This window comes from Apteryx rowi, unplaced genomic scaffold (assembly GCF_003343035.1).
Source record: "Apteryx rowi isolate R43461 unplaced genomic scaffold, aptRow1 scaffold_91, whole genome shotgun sequence".
In the NCBI taxonomy this organism is placed as follows: Eukaryota; Metazoa; Chordata; class Aves; order Apterygiformes; family Apterygidae; genus Apteryx; species Apteryx rowi.
The window spans coordinates 2,098,428-2,115,201 of record NW_020451216.1 but is presented as its reverse complement, the minus strand read 5'-3'; the positions used below and the strand labels follow the sequence as shown (position 1 = coordinate 2,115,201).

Below are 16,774 nucleotides of genomic sequence, written 5' to 3'. Positions count from 1 at the left end.
GTAGCTAAACTCATAAAAGCAGATTTGCGCTGGATGCCGCTGTGTCCCCGCTGCGGCTTTTACCGCTTTGACAATCCTGTTGAAATGCAGCGTTTCTGCGCGGTTAAGCTTTTAGCTCCCAGGCAGGCTTCCTCTGGCCGATGGGCTGTGCCAGTGCGCGCGCCGTGCCTTGAACGGGTTAGGGAGCGCTTGCCACCGTCCTGTCAGCCTGAAACTGCTTGCGGGGGAGCCCGGCTTGCAGTCCGCACGGCTGTTTGCAGAGTGAAGGCCTGCGTACAGTCTGAGGCGGAGATACATTTTGATGGATTGTTGATGCCAAAGAAACTGCTTTCCCCACATTCTCGATGGAAAATATTTTCTTCTAGGAAAGCATATTTTGTAATAATATCTCATTTTTCTTTATGCTTGTTATTGTATAGACCAGTATTCAAAGGCGTAAATGTGTTTATGCCTGCACGTGTAAGCTGCCAGGCACATGTGAGTAGTCGGGGCTGTCAGCTTGCATTGAGTTACTCCATATCATCCGTGCTATTCTACTGCTGAACGTAATTCTTGAGAAGTAAACCTGTACTTCTCTTCATCTGCTTTACGTCTCGTCTTATTGTTACTTTTTTCTTACACACACAGGCTTAGAATTAGAAAAAAGTGTTATCCTTTAGGTATGATAATTTACAAAGGTAGAACAAAATCATTTATCAAGTTGTCGATGGCTGTCTTCCACAGTCTTTATTCTGGGTTGAAGAAAATTTTCTGCAGGTTTTAATGTGTATGAGGAACTTCATCATTTTTTCTTCTACAACTTAGCACTTTCTTCTTGTTTTACTCTATTTGTTGTCACAGAGTTAACTGATATCCCACAGTGTTGGGAACTACATAAGCAGGGATAAAAAATACAAGCAGTTACTTAGAGTTTCCAGGTACACCATATGTACGTATAATTACTACATGTATATAATACTAATATTTGATACCATAGTGAACATGAAATTATCGGGGTGAAGGAAACATTAGTATTGGGCTTTTATAATGGTTTATTTGTGATGTACTTGCAGGAAAGAAGTATTTTGTTAATTACCCATGGCTATTTTTCTTTATTTTTTTCATGTTTTGTTTATATTCCTTTTGTTTCACATGCTTCTCAGGCTAGTTKTTGCCATGATTGTCAGTAGGTTTAGACTCAAAAGTTGACTAAGGGCATCTGCTCTTTCAAAAATGCAGTTTGAAGCGTAAAACGGAAAACTTCTTATTGTTTCAAAGTACTGTCTTTTCAGTTGGTGCAATAAAATTTAGGGCTATAATTTGTTGTTGTTATGACTGATTGCTTTCTATTTGTCTTCTAGTTTGTTTATAAAACTCATTTCCTGGTGCTTAACCATCATTTTGAGATTAAGATTTTTAGTGCAAGTTTCAATGACAGCCTGAAAATTTCCCACCCTCCTCACTCAGTGTGAACTAATTGACTAGTTAAGTTAATGTAGAAATGCCTATGCCTGCATGTGCTTTGCTTTTCAGATTTTTTTTTTTTTGTTGCTTGCTTTTCTTTTTTTATGTTGCGAAGTTTTATACATCTATTTTCTCACCTACCGTATCCTAGGGGGCTTGGAGTACCAATAATACAGTCAGCCCACCTTCCTGGTCCCCAGACATTTCAGAAGGTCGGGACATTTTTAAATCCAGACAGCTTCCTGGCAGTGCCATTTGGAGCATCAAAGTGGTAAATAATTTGAATTTATTTACATGTATCCGTTGCTATCTTTCTGCTGTAGAGACTACTAATGAAATTCTGTATAGCGCAACTGAATTAATCTTCCATTCTATCACTGTTAAAGGCCTTTAGAAATTTAGTAAAACTCTGGAGCTTTCAGGTTCAAAAATGTATGCTTTTCAGAGCGTACGAATATTGTGATGGCATTGCCATGATTTTTCATGGCAAAGAATAATTTGCGTTACCAATTTTTGTGTGTGTTTAGTACTTCAGTTCATGTGGTTGGCTTTAAGTAGCTGTCAAAATAAGTTACTGGAGAAAAAACGTCCTTAAGACTGGCAGTAAGGTAAGCCAGACATTAAAAAAAACAGATCTGAGGTGCTTCTTAAATGGCAGAGTGGATCCAAAGTGGCATTGATTTTAGCTTGTGGGGGAAATAAATACCTACTTTCCTCTCTGATTAGACAGACAAAGCTTGTGTCCACAGTGACATTTATCATTAAAAATACCTGAAGAAACCAACTGGAATTACTATTTAAAAAACAACAACAACAACAACTATGAAACCCTAACAAATAGCTGTAGATTCCAAATGATTTATTTTCATTTCACTTTAACTCTCATGCTAATTTTATTTTAATTTGACATTGGCTTAGCTTTTGCTGCTTCAAGCATTAATTTTCGGCTTAATATTCAGCATTAACATTGGTACAAGTATGTGCTTGTTACGAGTCTTGTGAAAATAACAATACTGAAACCCAGTCTGAAACATAGAAAATGAGAAACTTGTCAGAAGAGTTCATATCTTTAAAAGTTCGCACTTGTTTGTCCTGTGTCTGCATATGTTTTAACTCATATATGTGTGAGGACAACATTATCCGTTCCCCTTTACTACATAGAAATACTTCAGCCATCAATGGTGTCCTTCCTTTCACTCCCTAAAACAGTGTTGTCTTGCATTGCCTCGTTGTATAAGAGTAAGGTAGTTTAATTTCTCTTTCCATTAATAGATGGATGTTGATAAAATGTTAACACTGTGATGCTTGGATTCTCCTTTTAATAATTGCCATGAACTTGTATATCTTCTTTGAAAACAGGAGTTGGTGTATTTGAAAAACACTGTTGGCAGTATTGAGCCCATCATACTCCTTTCCATCTCTGGCCTCTCTGTCAGTAGAGACCGTTCATGCCTGTTGGCAACATCATTGCCAAAGAGCTTTGTGGTTTAGTCAGCGCTGTTTTATTGAGCAAACGTTTTGTCTTGGTATGAAAAGTAGTTTCCAGCAAACATTTGGATATAGACATAGATGTAGACATCTAGATATTTTGTGGACAGAATTGGGCTATCTTAGCAGTAGATACTATTCACAAATTTGAAATGCAGTAAATAACCTCACTGCTTATTTGGTAGTAGGAAAGGGTGCTCTCTTGGGTATATACCATAACCATCATCATTTGTACAGAATAGAGCTTCTGAAACCGATGTACTCTGTGCAAAGGCGTCTGACGTACTAGCCAGGACTCCACTAGGAACATTGTCATCATGTTCCTTGTCTCTCTGGAAGTGATTAGGGAGTTCTTCTTACAGCTTGTGTTTAGTTCCTTTTGAAATTAAAAAATCATTGTGAAATTCAAACTAAGTCAGAGTAGTAATATCAGGTAATTATTGTTGAAAAACCATATTTGCTTTTCCACAGTTCATTGCAGTTGAAGGTACTTTATGAGTGCTCCAGAGTACACAAGCACTGCAACTATGTGTCTGCATATAAAATAAGGAAGGGGCAAAAAAGGAGCTACCTAAAAATAAGTGGATATTTTATAAGAAAAACATAACTTTAGGAGTATATGAAGTGTCGATCTGAGGTTAAGCAATATAATGAGTAGAAAAAGCTCTCTCTGTACCTGCTGGATTAAAGAGTTTGGTGGAGCCAGGTCTTGCTTTTCTTTGGGAGCAGAATTAAGTCCTAACGCCTTCTAATGTTTGTTTGGGTATTCATACCATAAGAAAAGTAGCGATGATTACAACTAGCCAACTGTCCAGACCGTATTCAGAAGTCACGTAACTGTCTGAGCTGAATGTTCACAAAAAAAAAAAAAAAAAGACAAATCATATGACAGAGAATATTTATTTTCGATACTTTGCAATTGTCAAAAAACCATATTTCCTTATTTCCAGTTGTTCCTGAACTGAAAATAATTATTACTGGTTCTGGCTGCTTTTTCACTGATGATAAAGGTGATCATATTATGTCATGTAAATAGTTACAGAAGTTAAAGGTGTTTCACAACAATTTATGCAGTAACTAATGACTCTGTCCTAGTGTGCCCATATTCACTTGAAATCATAGGGTGCTTTTTTATTTAAATTTTTCCCTAGATGCATTGAACAAGTTTGAATCCCGTATAACAAAAAGCCTTTAGGTTGCATTTAAATTGTTATCTTATATTGAATAGGGCCGTGGATCAGGATTCCCAGGGAAGCGGAGGCCACGTGGTGCAGGTCTTTCAGGAAGAGGTGGCAGAGGTAGATCAAAACTGAAAAATGGAGTTGGGACTGTAGTCATTCCAGGGGTAAGAACATTTATTTTTAAGTCATATTGTAGTCTGTTAATGTAACAATTTTATTCAGCTGTAATTATTTTATTAAAATACCGTGTAAAATCAAAGAATGCTAAAAAAGTAGAGATATTTGATAAAACCTGGTTATTATTAAGTATTAGTGTTAAGAACTAGAATACAGTTTGTAGCTAAATGGACCTGAAGTAATTTTACACTGCCATTGCCACTTAAAGGGACAAGTGTTGTGAGTCTTGGAGTGCTCCTTCCGTTTCCACAAGGAGAGAACACGCTCATTAAAGGCAGCATTCACTGGAACAGAAAAGGGCAGAGCAAGACTTGCGCATACAAATGTAGCAGCAGCCTTAGCAGGTCAGACCAGAGGTTTGTCTATCCAGGAGACCAGAACTGAATGCTGAGGGAAGAGTGCAAAAACAAGAGTCAGAGAGAGACTTCAGAGCTTGCGGCTTGGGGATTTGCTGAACAGGAGGGGGATGGCTTGTGCTGCAATACTCTTTCATAAATTTGTCTGTTCATTTTTTGAACCTTTTGACAACTATGTAGCCCTTTTTGAGCTCTACAGCTTTATCAGCCTGTTGGATACAGAATTTCTTCCTTTGTTTTAAATTGCTACCTACTTGTTTCGTTCACTGCTCCTTAGTGCTCTTACAGAAGAGATCGTGGAGAGTTGTTTTTTTTATCACCTCCTCCATGCCTCTCCTGATTTTTATAGATCTCTGTCACTTCTCCTTCTTTTCCTTTCACTCTGTCTGTGCTAGACTGAAGAATCCTAGTATTTTTAGTTGTTCCTTGTATGCAAGCCTTTCCATATGTTTGGTCATACTTGTCAGTTGTTTTGCCATGTTCATTATTTTAGTTTATCTGTGTTGACTTTCATCTGCCATTTTATTGCGCAGCACTCTTTTATGAGGTTCTTCAGCAGTTCTTCACAGTTGTCTTTCATTTTTTATTGCTCTGAATAGTTTAATTTTGTTGGCAAGCTTTGTCACCTTGCTCCTCTTGATTTTCTGGATTGTACGTGTGTATGTTGAACAGCACAGCCTGTTAGCAGGCATCCTATCAGGATTTCACTGTTCTTCCACAAAGAAAACTGATAGTTTATTCTGCTTTTTATTTCCTATCTTGTATCAACGTAAGGACCATCCCTCTGATTCTGTGTCAGCTTACCTTCTTTTAAGAAGCATTAGTGAAGGGCTTTGCCAAAAGAATTTGGTAATTAAGTTGATTATATCAATCAGATCTCCCTGTCCCCAGGCTTGCTGACTCCAACAGAGAGCTCTGATAGACCTGTGGGGGACAATTTACCCTCACTAAAGCTCTCTTGACTCTTGAAAAAAATACATATCGATATGACTGCAAGTGCAGTGTTACAATCAGATGTCTGATATACTGCAGGATGGTACGCAGTGTTCTGGATTCTCCCCAGAAAACATTGAGAAAATGGTAGCTGCATTTGCCGTCTTCCGTTCCTACAGCACTGAAGTGACTTTAGGCAACTAATTGCTCACTGCAATTAATAGTTCGGCTATTTCATGCTTGAAGTCCTTTTAAAAGTCTTAAATATCATAATAACCTGATCTGCTCCTTGTAAGGAGGGATTTTGGTATGAAAAACTGGCAAACGTGCATTGCAAAAAATACATTTTTTTCAGCGATGGACTTGTCTTCTCCAAACATACCTTTTATAGCTTGATTATCAGTCAGCCCTGCAGATTTTGACAGGCTTCCTGTTTCTGATGTGTTCAGAAAAGGATTTGTTCATTTTAATGTCTTTATCAAGTCACTTCTCAGACTCTTTAGAACTGCTTTATTGTGTTTTTACTTATAATCTGATGGAGTTTATATAGCCTTGTGCCAGTTTTTGCTCCCTATGTAATAATCTCTCTGAATCCTCTGCAGGTATTTGTGATCCGGGAAAGGAACAGCTGTCTATATTTTTGTTCCCTTTTAAAGCTCTGGGTGGTCAAGGTGCATAAGCAAATATGTAATTTTAAACATACAGGATGAATTCCACTAATGCTAGTCTTAGGTACCTTATTGAATTAGAGGCATTCACGTAGTCATTCTGATGTTACAAAGCACAAATTTGTATTTCAAGAGAAGCCAGGTTTTATAGAACAAACTCTTCAAGGATTTTGTAACTGAAAAGAGAACATTCACTCCCTTTTTAGTGGAGTTCAGTAAATTGGAGTAAATCAAAATGACAGTCACTCTCCACCAGTTCCTGTAGAACTGTGATCTTATCACTAGTAAAATAAATGTCAGCTTTTCTGTTTCAGACTTCTAGAGCAGAGATATGGCTGTCTTATGATAAAGCAGCGGAAGGTAGCGTTGCAAAGACACCGGCCTTTTGCAAGACAAGTGGTTGAAACAGCATAAGCAGGCCATATTTTTAGCCCCTTTGCACAAACAGATTCTTACTCAGCATGGAATTGTGACCAGTGAACAGCTACGCAAACTTGGACATTTTTTGGTACATCTTTGGGGAGATGGGAGAGGAGGTGGGAATAGATTAACCTAAGCTGGGTCATGGCTGGAGTTAAGGTAGTGTCAAAACTGAGCAATTCTGTGCTACAAAATCTGCTTTCTCATATATGCAAACAACTCCAAGAACTTTGCTGTCATTAAGTCTCTGGAAGTGTTTCAGGTGTTTTTTGATTAGCTGGTTCRTTACATCTGCTGTGCTCTCAACCACACAATCATTAAAAGACCTTAACAATATATGCTTAAACTCCCTTTTTAGCCGTTTCTCAGTAAATGCTGATTTTCAGCAGCAGTGTATCAAAAGGATTCCTTGTAGCTATTGTAGCAGCATTTACATTTATCTCAGAGTGAAGTTTGGACTTGTAAAACATTTAAATTATTGTGTAAACAAAACTAATTATTTAAGATTTAAACTGTATTTAAAGTAATCCACATTTATAAAATTAAAGCAGCTGGGAAAACAGTCACATTTCTCTATCATTCATTTGTTCTTTTTTGGAGAACTGTATGCTCTTAGCTTGCAAACTTTCATGGCCACCATTGGTTCAGAGAGTAAATGGCGGCGAGGTCTAATAATTTAAGTTCCTGGAACTTTCTGCATAGCAAGTTTTGCATGAAAGTCAGAACACAGTTTACATACTCATTAATGTTTTCATGTAAATCTCCCAGAGTCACTACACAACCTCCCCTTTCTTTCCCCTCTTCTTCTTCCTGAGATGCTATATAAACATGTATAAAACGAATTCATAAAGGCCAGGTCAGAGTGACAGTGCTCTTTATCAAAGGGAGAACCACYGTCCACAGTAAAAGTTGAAATCAGAACAGCAGTTTCAGGTTCTCAGGTCAACACAAATTTTTAYGAGCAAGCTATATATTCTCAGTGAGCAGTTTTTTGAAACTATTTTAAGTGTTGTAACTTTAGCTATTATTGGTCATTCCTCTAACTTACATTAGCTAGCCCATTTCTAAGCAAAATGGGACAAGTTACATATGTGTGATTGCTCTTCAAGTATTAAAGTATGTCCCTGTAATTAAGTTTTCAATTAGAATAACTTCAGTGTTTATACCTAGGGGAAAGTGCAAACTGGTCACAGTAAGACAGTTGCTACTTAGTGAATTTTTCTTAGACTGCCCTCTTTCCTTCCATTTGCATTTTGAAGTACCTGGGATAAATAAAAAGGTGAGAAAAGGGGAGGAAGAGAATGCCTCTTTAAAATGAAATAGAGATGATGCTTGCACAGGTTTGAAAAATGGTGTGAAGTTAATATCGTCCTTTCTAATGAAGGTAGATTTTTACAGAAGATCRTATAGTACTAATAAACATACGCACATTCTTCTGGTCTCTTCAAAGCTTGTACTCTCTAGTACTATTAAAAATTAATGTTTTTACAGCTAGGTTTCAACTTGTGTAATGTTTTAGAAAATTTGATGTGCATGCTATTTATTTTGCGTTTTTTTTTATAGGTCACAACTATGGATATTTCATCTAACAAAGATGAGGARGAAAACTCAATGCATAATACAGTTGTCCTCTTCTCTAACAGTGACAAGTTCACTCTTCATCAGGTTAGGCTAATACTCTGCTTTGTTTTGTTTGTTTCTTTAGTTAAAAGCAAAAAGTAAATGAATGTCGTTAGGAGTTGCATTAGGCAATGAGCTAGTTGGACTTTATAGTCATGTGTTTTCAGAATTTGCTGTTTGGCATGTGTTGAAAATSTGCTCTTTTCTGTAATTTTAGGATATGTGTGTAGTTTGTGGGAGCTTTGGCCAAGGTGCTGAGGGCAGGTTGCTCGCCTGTTCTCAATGCGGTCAGTGTTACCATCCATACTGTGTCAGTATTAAGGTGAGTGCTTCTGTTACTTAAAAAATTACTTGATCACATTGTTTTCATATTGCACTTGAATAGCAGTATSCTGCCTTCGGTTCTGTGGTAATTAGGGGAGTCGTTAACTTGTTAGATATTCTTCAGCTAATGTGACCATTATTTGTTTGCGACTTGTGAAAGACTTTAATTAAATGTCATTTTATAGTATGCGTTGCCTCAAGAGAAATTAACCTTTTTGTAATTTCACAACCACAAATAGCAGTGATTATCCAGCAGTTGGTTAAAATAACAGTTTGAGATATAAGTTTAAAACCTAAATACAAGGAGAATTAAAAACAAAAGATACACTGCATCTTGATTTACTCGGGGCATAAGGATTAGTTGATTCGATTTGTCTGTTGGCTGTCAGAATTGACAGCAGTTGGACTGGTTAATTAATACATTTTACATTCATTAGTCTGGGAGCAAATGTGTGAAAATTAAATTTGAGTGGTATGAGATGACTTAGCAAGCACATAATAAGCTATTTACTGCAATATCTAAACTCAACGCTCTTTGTTGTTCGTTATATAAGTGCATCTGTATAGATGTGGGATTTTTTGAAACATGTCACAGAACTTTATTTTAAAAATGCTTTACAAAATACCATCTGCATTTTTCATGAGACTATAATTTGGTTTTGCATTTATATAGTACTGTTATATTTTAAATTACATTAAATTGCTTATTTGCTTCAGGTCACTAAAACCCCAGTACTGATTATCAAAGATAATTTAGGAAAGATAACAGATACAGGATTTATAAAGAGTTGAATCCTGGTTTTACCACACCTGGAAAGAGCAGCAGTGTGTTCTCCTTCTTCCTTACAGGACCAGCTGCTCCTGTAAGGAATAGAACTGTTCTGCATGTAGACCCAGGGCACTATATATTCTCCGTCCTACTAGTTTATCTGCAAAAAATTGTTTTTGAGAAGAGTACCAGCTATCAGCAACTACGCACAGTTCCTTTCTATTTAAACCTTTCGATTTAGTGAAGCTTCAGAGAGTCTAATTGCCACGCTGCTACTTGTGATATGGACTAGGCAGACCTTAATTTATACAATGATCACACTTCGTAGAGCAGTTTCCGAATAATTTTCACCTTAACTCTCTGCAGATTACTAAAGTGGTGCTTAGTAAAGGTTGGAGGTGCCTGGAGTGCACCGTGTGTGAAGCCTGTGGGAAAGCTACAGATCCAGGAAGGCTGCTGCTTTGCGATGACTGCGACATCAGCTACCACACTTACTGCTTAGATCCGCCCCTGCAGACCGTTCCGAAAGGAGGCTGGAAGTGCAAGTGGTGGGTTTGGCTCTGCTCTCAGAAATGCTGACTGTTGGCCTTTCTTGTTTCTTTTGATTACTTCACTTTATATTTGCAATGCCAACTTGTCTGTGATAATGTTTTAATTGTAGTTAAATCAGGTATGTTAAGCAAAGCGAACAAAATACCTTCCAGTTGTTTCATTCAACTTTCGATTAAATATGGAAACGGTTATCTCCAGTTTATACTGTTTGTTCATGCCAAAAAAACACTTAAGTAGAGACAGACAGAATTTTTCTTTTGAAATATTTGGCAAAAAAATACCAATTGAAACAGTTGGAAAAATTCATGAGCGCTTCACCCAATTGTCAGTTCTCAAAATAAAACCCTCTGAAAACCATTTGTTTTACCTGGGTGAAACACAAACAGAATAGACCTCTCACATGGTTAAGTCTCCACATCTCACTGTGAAGTGAATGGCAGCTGAAATCAGGAATTCCTTTGCCCTGTTGAACTGTTACAAACATGCATCTGCCTGGTTTTCCAGATTGAAAAGACTTCTTATTTAGGAACTTTATTTAAAAAAATATCAAAAATGTTGGTCATGTCCAAAATCTAAAGGATGCATTTCCATTCAAATAAAATACTGTGCTTGACCTGAAACAAGTTATTTTTTCTTCTAAAAGTGGCTACTGATCTAAAACTTAATTATTCATAGAGTTCTAAGTAGGAGCATTTTAAAGGCACAAAATAATCTTACTGCGAACTGAAAGTAATAGATCATTTTGTCTGTTCTGCAGGTGTGTTTGGTGCAGACACTGTGGAGCTACTTCTCCAGGTTTAAGATGTGAATGGCAAAATAATTACACACAGTGTGCGCCCTGTGCCAGTTTGTCTACCTGCCCAATCTGCTATCGCACTTACAGGGATGAAGAGCTCATAATTCAGTGTAGACAGTGTGATCGGTAAGGATTTCTAATATTTTACAGGGTCTTTTTTTTTCCTGTTTAAGGCTCATTTTAACTTTTTTCCCCTAATGATGTAAAAGCATAAAAATAAAAGGAATGGTCTTGTGGTAAAGAGCACTGGACTGAGTCTCCGAAGTCTCTTATTAGTTCATTCTAAGTTGTACCACAGACTTAACTATGTGACTCTGGGCAAATTAATTAATCACTCTGTGCCTCAGTTTTTGTCTCTGTAAAAATGAAATAAACTAATTTACCTCACAAGACTGTTGTTGTGAGGCTAAATCTGCATTACATTGTATCAAGTGAGTACTTAAGATGATTGTATATAAAGGAGAAAATTATGATACTAAGACATATATGCTTCCAGGACATTGTTTTATATAGTTTTTCTTCCTGTTGAGGGAAATAGGTAATCTGATACTGTATATACAGTATTTAACACACACCACCGTAGAGGAGTGCTGTATATGGAGAACCTGATTCATCATTTCTCCCTAAAACAATTTAAATTAAGCGAGTGTTTCACATTTACTTGGACCATATAGTGATATTTGGGTCTCCTAAAACACCACATATTTCCTTTAAATTGTATTTTTTCCCCCACTTAATTTCTAGATGGATGCATGCAATCTGTCAGAACTTAAACACAGAGGAGGAAGTGGAAAACATAGCTGATATGGGTTTTGACTGTACCATTTGTAGGCCATACATACCACCAACAAACGGTAAGAAGACAATTGAAACCAATGGCAGGATTGCACACTGCAATAAATAGGTTTGGGAATGTTTTATGATTCTTTTCTCTGGTGGAGATTTGGCTCATTGTAGAACCAAGATTTTTCATGTTTATTTCAAGGGCCTTCTGGAAGTGTCCTCAGCTCGTTCTTATCCACTAGTGGTTGGCCATAAGGCCATCTGTATAGCAAAAGAAAACCTAGCAGGGGGGATTCTGGCCAAATTTATTGAAGATAGATGGGATAAATGACAAAAAGCATTTGGCGCTGAAAGGGTGAAATGCTTCTCACTTTGTTAGGTGCAAGGAAGAAAGCCTAGTTCTCTAAAGACCTGATGTACAGAAGAATCCTAAAATCAATTCCAAGCAGAAAACCTTTCCGTATCTCAGGACTTTGAAGCCCTCTGAAGCAGCAGTAGCCATCACAACAGTCCATATGAGCTTTTTTCCCCTCCTCACTCACATGTTATTAATACCACTCAGCTCCCCCAGAGCTGAAGACCAGTTCTTCCCTAGCTGCAGTCATTGAAAGAATTCTCCATTTTTTTTCTGTTTGGGAGTCACCAGTTTTTTGTTAGTTAAAATGCATAGTACTTTCGGATGAACTTTGCCCTTCTCTGCACATGTTTCCATTGAATATACTTTATTCTGTATTAAGCAGTTCCACAGCATGAGTACTGTAGGAGCTGAGGTTACTGCAGGTTTTCTCTTTGAGCACAGCTGCAGTGTCCGGTTCGGTGGGCTGGTGTTGGTTAATTTAGTTGTGAGTGGCCTGTCAGCAATTAGATTGGCCTGTTAGATGGTTTATGGCCCAGCTACAGAGGTAGTACCCTGGGTCTGTTTTCTCTGCACATAAGCTCACTGGAGTTTCTGCTTCAGTCTGCTACTTTAACAGAGCCTCGACATCTCTGCACGTTTTTAGAATAATAGCATGTTTAAGTGTTCGCGTTAACCCTTGGCTGTTTGGGATATCACTAGTTTTTTGAAAGTGTGCTAGGAGGAAAGCACAAGAACTAAGAGAGTGTTTCAGTAAATGTTTACATCCACCAGGAGGATGTCTGTAGGAGACTGGTTTTCCTTATCAAGAGTTGAAGATGTCAGGAGGCATGTGTGTGAGACGTCTGCCAAGGAAAGTTCTAGAGCATCTGTTGTCCCTTTAGGCTGACATGTCCTCATAACAGCTTGACCTTAAATGTAACTTACTGAGGTGGCTTTGGAAGTTTATAAATTGATTGACTATATGCAGTCGTGGGACATTTCTTAATTTCCACTGGTATCAGTATTAGAAGTTAGAATCACTTATGCTTACATATTTCTCCAAGTCATTTCATTTTTGAGATCTGCTTTCACAAATTGAACAAATTCAGCAAGAAAATGTTTTGTAACTGGGAAAAACAACAAACTTGCAGAGATAACAGATTTTTGTTTCTTTTGATAAGTTTCTGGGTCCTTGAAACAAAAAGGTCCAAGTAGCAAATAATGCCTCTTCCTGCCTCTTTCTCTTATGAGCTGGCAGAGCTACCTTTCAAAGGTAATTAAAGCCCCTAATGTGTGAGACGGTACAACTTCAGTAGACAGCATCAGAGATGTTTCACTTGAAGGCATCAGGTGGCCCCAGAGTTGGTCCTTCTTGCACAGGTTCATGAAGTTTTGTTGCTTAGGTTTGTCTCCTAAGGAATAGGAAGCAGTTCTGCGCAACCTGTTAGAGAGTTCCCAAGCTTTCTTTGCAGTTTCTTTTCACCCTTTTTTAATGAGACAAGTTTCTCTGCTTATTATTCTTTGACTCGGTATATATAATAATCTCTTTTAACATGTATGTACACTACAACAATTGCATGTCTGAATATGTCACTTGGTGCATGTTCATAAAAATACTTGCATGTACTTTTATAGAAAATATATTTTAATCTTTTGCTAATTCTTTTACAACTCACTTGAAAATTCTTTGTAATTTTTTGTTTCAAGGTGAGAATGGTTAGCGTTTGATAAACTTAATGAAACAAACATTAGTTAACAGTGTACTGTTTCTTAGAATATACCATATTGTGGGCTTCTTATTGGGATGCTTCTTTTTCTTTCCATTTGATGTATGACAGAGGATATTAATGTGTTCACAAGTCTTATTATGGGTTTTTAAACTACTTTGTAGAAGAAGCAAGAGCTCCTCAACCTAAAGTTTACCAGTACATTGCATGTGAAGAAATAGGTTTATTGTTAGGAGTGAGTAAACCCCTTCTAGAATGTCGGTATTGAGAAAGAGCTTCCATTTTTTCTCTGCTCAAGAAAACCGAAACATCTAAATTTGTAAGAGCTCTTCCCTATCTCATCTTAAGAACACCAGCTGCATATCCGCTAATCTTATGAAGTCATCTTTCTTCAGGAAACAGAAATAAAAGATGAATAGCTTTCTCTTCTTGACCATACATAAATATCCACAGCCAGAATGTGGTAAAACTTGCTCCGAAATAGTACACCACAAACCTGTAACGTTTAGATTCTTCTGAAATAATCATCTCGAATTGGTGTTCGTCAGCTTGTTTTTAGTAAGGTCTCAAGATACAGCATATGCGTCTCAGCAAATTGCTGTACGTTGTAGAAGAGGTTCTCTGATTTCGTTGGCGTGTTACTGTGACTGGGTCCCAGCAAGTGCTCTAGGCAGCAGCCGCTTTTCCCTGGGTGCTGTGATAGCTGCGCGTGGACAGGAGGGGTGTGCGCATCTCATCTCCAGCCCCGAGCTCCCGCACTAGTCACTTCTGCCTCTCTATCATTTACCCGTGTACATGGCAACTCAACTCAATGGCCCATCTATAAACTCCGTGCCTTCCTCACTTATTCCCATCCTCTCTCCGTCCACATACTCCAGCTTCYTTCTGCCTTGGTGCTGGTCCTCTTTCCCGCAGGAGGCCCAGGTAGCAGCTCTGCCTGGCTTGCTTTAGCAGGCGATGGAGCTGAAGAGAGGGGAGCTGCAGCAACACGTAACAGCCAGTTACGACTGATGTKCTAGTAGTTTCTGGTAGCCACCTGCGTACGTGTGTTCTTCCTGTGGCTCAGATAAGCTTGTCCACAGAGGCAGTGAGGAGTTCGTATCACTCACCACTTCAGAGATGTTCGGTCCTGCTGGTGGTACACATACTAGGTCTGGCACCTCTGTTGTACAATCTTCATGAAACTGAATTAAGATTTTCTTCATTCTAAAATTTATTCTGTGCTTCACAAATACAGGATACAAGAGCAATGTAATAATAGATATGAAAATTGTAACTTCGGAATTTGTAATTTTTTGGAGTGTTTATTTTAGAATCTGCCGTTACCTGCTTGCAGGTTGCTGTCTGTTTACAAACAAACTCCTGCATCATGCACGTAGTTACGCAGGCATCCGATGCTGTTCTGGCATTGGCTTGTTTCTGCATCAACCATTTTGCTCCGTCTCTTATGCCAAATTCATTTCTGCCTAGAACTGTTCTTTTCTGTTCCAGCCCCAAAGATTGCAGCGTCCTCTCTTCTTCAAATTGTGATTTTTTTCTCATCCGATTGTATTCTATGCAATTCTTTTTTAAACTGACAATACAAAACTTTGTGTCATTCATCATATTTAAACCCTTTTAAAAATAAATGTATAATTTTGGTTAAACTTAGCTTAAGAGCCTCAGAAAGCAGTGACCCCTTGTTGTTCTGTGGGTTTGGTGGGTTTTTTTGTTTGTTTGTTTTTGGTGTTTTTTTTTTGTATCCAGTCTCTCTCTAATTTAGATCTCATATTTCTCTGTTACCCATTTTACTGATTTAATCCTTAAACTGAACTCTAATTRTCTTCTTTTCTGGAACTCTGTTTAATACCATCTTCAAATATTGTTTGTTTGTGCAACTTTTGTGAGTTGGTCTCTGAAGGCTTCACCTTTGTCACTATCAGCTCGTTTATTTGAGTATTTCAACTCTCTTCAGTCTCTGGAGCTAAAGTTGTTCATAATCYGACCTGGCCTAGAAGAATGCTCCCTGTTGTGTGACTTTTAATAAGGATATCAAGTTCTCATTGACARCTATCTTCCTGAACTTTTCATTTACCTTCGGTTCCAGTTCGATAATTGCTGTCTCTGATTTAAAACATCTGGTAAATTATAGCCAATTAAATAAACAGATGAAGTCTTATTCCCCTTTGAGTATCCCTTGCAATCTGTTTTTGTTGTTGTTCTTGTTGTTTTAATTCAGTGATTTTAAATATCTTCCATCCAGCAACTTCTGTCCCATGTTTTTGTTTCCCTGCAGCTCAACGTCTCTTTCAAAATTTCATTTTCAAATTTCTTCTCTTCCTTGTCTTGTCTTTCCCCCTTCGTGTGTCATTTTTTCAGTAATGCTGATAGACTGCTTTCATTTACGGAYTGCACAGAATAATCATTTTCTGTAGGTTATATCATATCCTTTAGTTAGACCTTACATAAAACATTTTGCAGGTGCAATATTCAGAAACTTTTAAGGGACTACAATTTGTAAGTGAAACTTTCACTTCCCTTCATCTTTTACATGCTTAGAAAGCATTCTCTAGGTTTCAAGTCTTTCATCTCCTACATGCTTGTTATGTATTTAGCTAAGAATTTAAGCGTTATTTGGAACCCTTTGTGCTTTTCCTAGTCTTACCCCTGACTCCCACGTTTGTGTGCGAGATCATTATCACTAGCACACATGGAGTTGATCTGGCGTCTCTGAGAAACACTGAACCTACCACATGTACTTTGCCGCAGTGCTCTGGGCTTGTGTAGTCCATACAAATTAGATATTCTGGATACTTATCTGAGTCTTAAATTCAGCTTTGATAAGATTTCTAGGCAAAAAAAGGAAAATACGTGTTAATAAACCTGCATGAATGGTAAACCTAACCATGCCGAAATAACAGGTTTTTTGGGTTTTAGTTCTGTCTCGTTGTTTCTGAGATAGAAGCTTCCAGCTCTCCCCATTCTTACTCTGTCTACATGATCTCTGTAAAGCTACTACTTATATTAAAAGTCTAGTCTGCAGATCACAGGTTAGCGAAGCGTGATTACAGTTATTGTAATTAAGGCAGGTGGGAAAAGCATTTCCACCTACAACAGTAGGAGCCAGCAGGGTAGGACATTTTGATTGCTGTTTATTCAGTCACACTGTTCCAGTGCTTCCTTGAAGCTGCAAGCCGTAATTTTCAAACAGAGTTTCTGCT

The 16,774-nt window shown here is 37.8% G+C and overlaps 1 protein-coding gene across 15 annotated transcripts in view; it reads left to right on the top strand.

The window, feature by feature from the left end:
• The window catches only part of KMT2C (lysine methyltransferase 2C), a 205,097-nt gene that overhangs the window by 126,095 nt on the left and 62,228 nt on the right, over positions 1-16,774 (top strand). For 13 of the 15 annotated variants that reach the window (XR_003257810.1, XM_026091593.1, XM_026091604.1 and 10 more), the window contains 7 exons: positions 1,595-1,714; positions 4,160-4,276; positions 8,230-8,331; positions 8,504-8,608; positions 9,746-9,927; positions 10,689-10,853; positions 11,472-11,581. Coding sequence is in view for 14 of the 15 variants with exons in the window: in XM_026091593.1 (XP_025947378.1) it covers positions 1,595-1,714; positions 4,160-4,276; positions 8,230-8,331; positions 8,504-8,608; positions 9,746-9,927; positions 10,689-10,853; positions 11,472-11,581 (901 nt within the window). In the remaining variant the exon portion in view is untranslated. The remainder of the gene's footprint in view (positions 1-1,594; positions 1,715-4,159; positions 4,277-8,229; positions 8,332-8,503; positions 8,609-9,745; positions 9,928-10,688; positions 10,854-11,471; positions 11,582-16,774) is intronic. The other 2 variants (XM_026091600.1, XM_026091603.1) reach the window with 2 other exon arrangements.